General features: G+C 33.6%; 1 protein-coding gene across 1 annotated transcript; it reads left to right on the top strand.

The window, feature by feature from the left end:
- The first annotated feature begins 5,436 nt into the window (after positions 1 to 5,436).
- Positions 5,437 to 7,586, top strand: LOC136227989 (2-oxoglutarate-dependent dioxygenase 19-like). Its single transcript, XM_066016796.1, has 4 exons — positions 5,437 to 6,129; positions 6,248 to 6,483; positions 6,563 to 6,890; positions 6,975 to 7,586. The coding sequence occupies exons 1-4, from the start codon at positions 5,857 to 5,859 to the stop codon at positions 7,224 to 7,226; spliced, it is 1,089 nt and encodes a 362-aa protein (XP_065872868.1). The 5' UTR covers positions 5,437 to 5,856; the 3' UTR covers positions 7,227 to 7,586.
- The last annotated feature ends 1,159 nt before the right edge of the window (positions 7,587 to 8,745 follow it).

The raw sequence follows: 8,745 nt of genomic DNA, 5'->3' as shown, positions 1-8,745 counted from the left end.
ACGTATCTTACCTTTTAGGACAACCACAGTCATGTTACTTTGTTATTTTATATATATCTGTTTATGCTAAAATATAACGATTATAAGTCTAAAAAAACTAGACAAAATGACCAAATGGTTAATATTGGCAAAAGTTAGGGATCTTAATATATTTTCTAAAATAGAAGGACTAAATAGTATATTAGGTAAAAACTAGGGGACTAATAAATTATTTACCCTTTTATATTAGAGCACCTCTAGTGGTGGTCTTCAGGGACTGATCTGCAAATACTTTAAGGTATCTAACCATTATTTAACTTAGCAATTGTTGTATCCGGAAATAGACACCCACTAAATTTGTATACTAACCATTTTGAAAAAGGAAAAGAAAAAGAAGAGTCCACAGCTAGGGAAGAGAAGAGGACGCGCCAAACAAATAGAATAAAAGTTGGGCTGTGATATATAATCTTAAGGGATTGCGCGTAGACATAGAAAATGGATAAAAAAAAACTTATTTTATTGTGGGTCCAGAAATGTTTTTTTGTACATTGTGTTCAGGAAAAAGCCACCTTATTTCTTTTTTGAATTTATTCCTACATCACTAGTTTTCTATGTATAATAATTAAAGAAAAACTGATGCACACAATTTGTTTTTTTTCATTTGTTACCTATTTCAAAATATAAATTATTGGAGTGCAACGGTAATAAATAAACGGTAAAAAAATTCTATGTATATATAAATGATAGTTTGGTTTAAAATTCTACGAAAACAATTCACAACCTTTAATTATTTTCTACAAAATGTCTTCCGATAATAGTGAAGAATTTTTAGCACAAGGCCAACGGATGGTGGAAATGATGGAGGAACATGATTTGGAGGATCTCAATATAATTGAACAACATGTTCGACAATCAGAACCTCGACGGAGGAAATATGTGAGACATGATCGTGAAGAAGCTGCAGAACGACTTTTTAGCGACTACTTTTCTCCTAATCCAGTTTATTCGGAGGATCAGTTTCGCAGAAGGTTTCGAATGAATAAAAATTTGTTTCTACGTATAGTGACAGACCTGGAAAATCACACAACATATTTCCAACAAAGGGTTGATGCCGCAAAAAGGAAGGGACTTACTCCGCTACAGAAATGCACTGCGGCTCTGCGTATACTTGCATATGGCTCTCCCGCTGATGCCCTCGATGAGTATATCAAAATTAGTGAGTGTACAACTTTAGAATGTGTTGAAATTTTTTGTCGTGCTGTTATCGAAGTGTATGGACCTATGTATATGAGGAGGCCAAATAATGCCAACGTTCAGCGTTTGATTCAGATGCACGAGAAACATCATGGATTTCCTGGAATGCTTGGAAGTCTTGATTGCATGCACTGGGAATGGAAAAATTGTCCAGTTGCATGGAAAGGGCAATACACTCGTGGAGATCATGGGTGTCCAACAATCATGCTTGAAGCAGTCGCTTCTGTGGATTTGTGGATATGGCATGCATATTTCGGTGTTGCCGGGGCGAATAATGACCTCAATGTTTTGAACAGATCAACTTTGTTCAAGGAGACACTAGCTGGAAGAGCTCCATCAATACAGTTCAATGTTAACAATCACACATACAAATTGGGATACTACCTAACAGATGGTATATATCCCGAATGGGCTGCTTTGGTAAAAAGCTTTCCGCATCCCCATGAACCTAAGCGACTCTGCTATAAAGCAAGACATGAGAGTGCAAGAAAAGATGTTGAACGAGCTTTCGGGGTACTTTAAGCCCGTTTTGCAATAGTGCGCGGACCAGCACGAAGTTGGAATAAAAGAAAAATTCATGACATTATGGATGCTTATATCATACTACACAATATGATTGTTGAAAATGAGCGTGGCAGGTACTCGAGAGATTTTCCTGAAGAAATTTGTTCAGAAATACTTCCTGAAGACGTTCAAAGTGGACATATTCAGGATTTCGCGCAATATCTTGCAAGAGATACAGAGATCCGTGATAGAGCAATGCACGGTCAGCTTAAATTGGATTTAGTAGAGCACATTTGGGAACGTTTCGGAATCACCGACCTAACTGTTTAATTATCGTTTTAATTTAACGCATTATGTTTGTTTTTTTTAAATGTATTTTTTATATTTATAATTTTTATTCAACTGTCGGATTTAATTTTTTTTAAATCAATTGAATAGATTAATCAAATTATTAATATTTACTTATTACCAACAACAACAAAAACAAAGCCTTAGTCCCGAAATGATTCGGGGTCGGCTAATATTTACTTATTACCAAAAAAAAATTTTATTAATATTTACTCAAATAACATTCAATACTATTAAATAAACTAATATTAATAAACATTAATAATATAAAAAAAATTAGATTAAAGTAAAAAATAATATGTTATGACGTGTGAGACCCATTGAAATAAGAGAAAGTGTCTAACCACTAGAAGAGGTTTTGTAAAGAAAGTGTTTTAATATGGAGAGTGTTTTGTAATAGTGTTATTTGATGATATGGAGACTGTATGAGTACCCAACCATTAGGGGTGCTCTTAACCCTTTTATAAACAAGTAGGACGGTCCATATATTTGTGCCAAGAATATAGATCAGAGTCAAATGACTATTTTAACCCTATTGATCTCCAGAAACTTGCGCCAAATAGTATTTCCTTTTTAATAAACAAATTCAAAATTTTTAAATTTTATTGTCCCTGCCTTAAAGAAAGCAAGTCCCTATCCCAATTCAATTGTTATTCCGCTGGGCCCTTGGGGTAAGCTGAAGTCATTTTCCATCTTATCCTACGAATTCATTTTCATTTTCACTCCAAAGTCATCTCCTCCTCCTTTTTCTCTCTTTCCTTATTCATAATCAATTAATCAAAGGATAAGGTATCAAAATAGGTCCAATGTTTTTGGGAAGTATTAATATAGACTCAACATTCAAAATAGTATCAATATAAATTTAACGTTTACAACATAATATCAATTTAGGCTTAACGTTTACAATATAGCATCAATTTAGGCCTCACGTACAAAATAACACCAATATAGGTTTAACGTTTACAAAATAATACGAATTTAAGCTGAACGTTTACAAAATATATACAACTTAAACTAAATGCCATAATTAAATTAATCATATTATATTTTTTCCTTATTAACTTTATATGTTATCTTTTTATTTAGTTCTATTTTTTTATTTATTATAACACAATTAATTAGTATTCTTGCCCATTAAAACCTTATATTTGTTTTTCATCAACGATTCCATGACTACTAAATTTCATTGCTCACGTAATATATACAAACTAAAAGTAATGGAATATCCACAATATTTCGAAATATTGTGAATATTCAATTACTTTTAGTTTGCATATATTACATGAGCCATGGAATTTAGGAGTTATGGAATTATTGATGAAAAAAAATATAAAGTTTTAATGGGCAAGAATACTAATTAACTGTATTATAATAAATAAGAAAATAGAACTAAATAAAAAGATAACATATAAAGTTAATAGAAAAATAATATAATATGATTAATTTAATTGTGCCGTTTAGATTAAATTGGATATATTTTGTAAACGTTAAGTTTAAATTCATATTATTTTGTAAACGTTAAGTTTATATTGGTGCTATTTTGTACGTGAGGTCTAAATTGATGCTATAGTGTAAACGTTAAGCCTAAGTTGATATTATGTTGTAAACGTTAAGCCTATATTAGTGCTATTTTGAATGTTGAGCCTAAATTGGTACTTCCCTAAAAACCTTAGACCTATTTTGGTACCTTATCTCATTAATCAATGGCTGAAACAACTTCATCACTGCTCCACGCTTCCTCCGATCTATCACCAAAAGGGTAAATTACACCCATGGCCACTGAACTTTACCCATTTAACATTGTGGCCACTGGAATTCAATTCTTAATAGTATGGTCACTGAACTTTACACTTTTTAACATCAGTGGCCACTCAATGTCTCAAAACGACCGCTGACCGTCTGAAAATAAAAAAAATCAAAGAGTTAATGATATTCCAAATAACTTTAATTCTTGAAAATTTTCGTTTTGAGGTTATTTAAGCGTTGTTTGGTTAGGAGAGATAGAGTGAATTTTTAGAGAGAGAAAGCTCCACAAAATGTCATTTTGAAAAATAAAAAATATGGTTTTATGGTAAATAAATATCGTTCTAAACAACTTTAATTCTTGAATATTTTCATTTTGAGGTCGTTAACAGTTACTTTGAGGACTTGTTTAAAGTTGAGTGGCCACTGGTGTTAAAAAGTATAAAATTTAATGGTCATACGGTTAAGAATTAAAGTTAAATAGCCACAATGTAAAAATGAGTAAACTTCAGCGGCCATGGATGTAATTTATCGATCACCAAAAATTACAACCATAAAATCAAGGTTTAAAGTGTTACTGACCCTCTGATCTATTCAATTTTTATCATTTGGTCCTTAATCTATTATTTGGTTATATTTGGCCCCTGAATTATTTCAATTGGTAAAATTTCACCCAATTTAAATGGAGATTTGACAAAACCGTTATCTCCCCTCGTATGTAACGGTATTTTGACATATGAGCTTCACATGTCACACGTCTTGAAGTTTATTTGTCACATAAACTCTATTATGTCAAAATAATCAATTAGATTAAAAAAGAAAAAACAAATAAAAACAAATCTCTAAATTAAAATTTATCAAATTTAAGTGTCAAAATTTCGTAACGTGCTAATAGAGTAACAATTATGTTAAGTCTCCATTTAAATTGGATAAAATTACATTAATTGGGATAGATCAGATGCCAAATGTTACCAAATAATAAGTTAGAAGCCAAATAACAAAATTTTAGATAGATCGATAACAAATAATGGTTTAAACCTAAAATCAATATCCGAATCTCCTAATCTCTCATCCGTCCCCTCTTCATACACCTTCACTCCTAATCCCTATGATCAAGTAATTGCAGACACTCAAAGAACCAATTCCAATCATCGATTACTCTCTTCTCACTTCAGCTACTCTGCATCAACTTTCCAAAACCAGGCCGTCTTAAACTTTTTGGGATCCTTGTTATACATTTTTATGAGACTTTTAGAATTTTGTATCAAGAAAATATAAAGAGAAATTAATGAAGGGTAAAATTGTGAATTTTGAATAATTGAATATGCAAATCAGATATACACTCAATGCAGTGAGAGAGTTTAAATGGATCGATCTTATTACATTCTATTAATTTTTTTTAAATTAAGTTAATATTTATATTTAACTAAGCACGTCTAAATGTTTTAGAGCCCTTATATAATTTTGAGATCCTATGCGAAAGGTTCCTTGCACACCCTCATCTACCTCACGTGGAAAACCATTCAACAACTTGGCAAAGCCTTCCAAGAATGGAGCTTCTCCATGGTATATATAACTAATTAATGATTGATGAAGTATAGATGAAGTATAGGTGACAAATCATGGAGTCCCAGAGAGGCTAATGAGATCGATGATAAAACTGTGTAGACCATTCTTTGATCTGGCCGAGGAAGATAAGGAAGAATACAGAGAAAAGCATGTGATGGATCCAATTAGATGTGGAACAAGCTTTAATTAATCTGTGGAAAAGGTTTTCTTTTTGAAGGATTTTCTAAAGATTCTTTCTGTCTCTGACTCTGCTTTTCATTCTCCAATGGGTGGGTCATTTTTGTCAAAGATAGACAACCATGGATCTAAGTCACTCACCTCTCCTTCCTTGATATTTCCTGACTAATATTTTCTCTTTCATTGATTATTCTTATCTTGACAAATGGCTCGTTTTTGTCAAGATAGACAAGGATCTATCCAACTCACTCATCTCTTCTTCCATAATTGTCTTCTCTTCCTATGGCTAAATCATCTCCAGCGTTTCTCACCCAGCCTTCCTCTGCTCTACCACCAAAGATCACAAGCATCAGAACACTAGCCGAGTCACCAGGTCTCACAACCATCCCTGCCAGTCACACCTTTCCCCAAAATCCTCATGATCAAGTAGTTTCTGACATAGAAGAACCTGTTCCTGTCATAGATTATTCTCTTCTTGTTTCAACCAATCCTGATCAACGATCCAAAATCATTCATGAACTTGGCAAAGCCTGTCAGGAATGGGGCTTCTTCAAGGTTTATGTTTTTCTATTCTCACATATGGTTTTTAGTCCTGAGTAAAATTTGTTTAATTAACACTTCTTCTTTAGTCTTTTAGAACATTTAAATTGTTTTTTATTTGAAATTGCTGCAGGTAATAAACCATGGAGTACCAGAGAGACTAATGAACTCCATGATTGATGTGTGTAAAGAATTCTTTGATCTTCCAGAAGAAGAGAAGAACAAGTATGAAGGAAAACATGTATTGGACCCAATACGTTGTGGCACAAGCTTTAATACTTCAGTGGAGAAGTTCTTTTCCTGGAGAGATTTTCTCAAGATTTTTGTGCATCCTATATTTCATTCACCCACCAAACCCGTTCATTTCAGGTAATTAAACACCTCTTCCTTTATAGATATGATCTGTCCATGAATAAAATGCTGAATTCTCTAGATTTGGTTGATGTAGTGAAAATCTATTAGAATACTCCAAAGCAGTGAGAGAAGTGGCAAGGAGATTAGTTGAAGGAATATCAGAGAGTTTGGGATTGGAAGCCAATTATATACACAAGGCACTGAATATGGAGAAAGGTGTGCAGATTAGTATATTAAACTATTATCCAGCTTGTACTCAACCAGAACTTGCAATGGGTCTTCCGAGCCATTCAGATCATGGCCTTTTAACTCTTCTTATAGAAAATGGAGTTAGTGGCCTTCAAGTTCAACACAAAGGCAAGTGGGTCAGCTTAAATACCATCTCCAATTGCTTTCTTGTTAACACAGCAGATCATCTTGAGGTTCGTTTCTTTCCTTAATTACTTCCTAAGTTTCTCATAAATGTTTCTTACTCTTGTCATTGTTTTAATATTGTTGGGTTGTAGATTTTGAGTAATGGGAAGTACAAGAGTGTTGTGCATCGTGCAGTGGTGAACAATAGAGAAACAAGAATATCCATAGCAATGGCGCATGGACCATCACTAGATTCAGTGGTTTGTCCAGCACCTGAATTACTAGAAGACAATGGAAACCATGAAGCTGCTGCATACAGAGGCATGAAATATGTGCAATTCTTGGAAAGTCAGCAAAGCAACAAGTTACAAGGAAAATCAATCTTGGATACAATACGAATTTGAAAACAGCTTGTTTTGTTTGTGATTACTGCCAGACCAGTGCAGTATGTGTAATTGTTAGGGCTGTAAATGAACAGAGCCGCTCATGAGCGGCTCGGTGATCGGCTCGATAAAAGCTCAGCTCGATTAGAACATGATTTATTGGCTCGGTTCATAAATGAGCCAAGCTTGAGCAGGTCAAAGCTCGGCTCGAAAGCTCGCGAGCAGGCTCGATTAGAACATTTATGAACAAATTTTAGTTTTGTAAAAAACTATATAGTTTTGTGTTAGTTTACAAATATCTAAACTTAATATTATTTCATTTGCTATTAGATGAGTTCGTTCACAAACATAATAAATGAGTAATAGACGAACTATTTGTAAGCATCTTGTTTATTTATTCACGAACTTTGCTTGTGAGGTTGTTTATGTACACAATTAAAGAGTTATTTGCGAGCAAACTTCACAAATATAATTAACAATTTACTCAAAACAATTCATGGTTAGATAATTTTCTTAATGAACCAAGTCCAAAAGAGGATTTTGGGCTCGAAACAAGCTCGAAGCTCGGCTCAAGCTCGTTGAGCAAGCCAAAGCTCGGCTCGTTAATTTTATAACAAGCTCGGCTCGGGCTCGAGCTCGTTAATTTTATAGCGAGCCGAGCTTGAACAGGCCAAAGCTCGGCTCGGCTCGATTGCAGCCCTAGTAATTGTTAGGAGATTAGGACCTTACATGAATTAATCCAACAATTGAAAAGATAATAAAAATAAACACAGAAGTGGTTCAATCAATTGGATCCAAGCAGATGTGGAAATTTGCCCACACAAAATATTCATATTAAAATATAAAATATTAGTTAATAAAAATAAAAAATAAAATACACATTCTGATATGAATTGATAAGGAAACAAATCAATAAATGCATATCATCCCATATAGCTTTCTCAGATCTATAAATGTAAACACAAGACTTTGTTTTATTAGTTAGACATTCAATGTAAACCCAAGATTTTGTTTATTATAGTTAGACGTAGTCTTGTAGTTAACTAGCAGTATTTTGAATAATAAAAAAAAAAAAAACAGATGATCAATTAAAACTTATTTCATTTCCTTTTGTATCTAGTAATATAAATTTTATTAAAAAAATATTCTTGGGATTAATTAATTGCTTAATACCTCCAATACAAAAAGGCAACTAGCATAAAAAAAAAAAAAAGCGGCCCGGTCGCATTACGCGTCCCCGATGAGCGAGGGTCCAGGGAGGGGTCCCACCACAAGGGTGTATTGGGGGCAAGCCTTCCCTTGCCAATTTAATTGGCAAGAGGCCGCTCCTAAGACTCGAACCCGTGACCTCTGGTCACACGGCAACAACGTTTTACCGTTGCGCCAAGGCTCGCCCTCTAAAAAGGCAACTAGCATAATTAAACCAAAAAATACCAAGGAATGCAATCCAACTCATATCCCAGCACATACATAGGCAATAATCCACAAAAAAAAAAAAAACATGACTCGTCCAAAAGAAAATGTCAATTGCTGCATATTT

Source organism: Euphorbia lathyris, chromosome 4 (genome assembly GCF_963576675.1).
Source record: "Euphorbia lathyris chromosome 4, ddEupLath1.1, whole genome shotgun sequence".
Taxonomy (NCBI): Eukaryota; Viridiplantae; Streptophyta; class Magnoliopsida; order Malpighiales; family Euphorbiaceae; genus Euphorbia; species Euphorbia lathyris.
Note: the sequence above shows the minus strand (reverse complement) of the source record. Positions and strands in the feature narration are given on the sequence as shown.

What these genes read in the sequence shown, in the direction of transcription:
- LOC136227989 (XM_066016796.1), top strand. Translation starts at nt 5,857, where the DNA reads ATGGCTAAATCATCTCCAGCGTTTCTCACCCAGCCTTCCTCTGCTCTA. An exon ending in AGGAATGGGGCTTCTTCAAG is followed by an intron (nt 6,130 to 6,247) that starts GTTTATGTTTTT and finishes AAATTGCTGCAG; the next exon opens with GTAATAAACCATGGAGTACC. An exon ending in ACACAGCAGATCATCTTGAG is followed by an intron (nt 6,891 to 6,974) that starts GTTCGTTTCTTT and finishes GTTGGGTTGTAG; the next exon opens with ATTTTGAGTAATGGGAAGTA.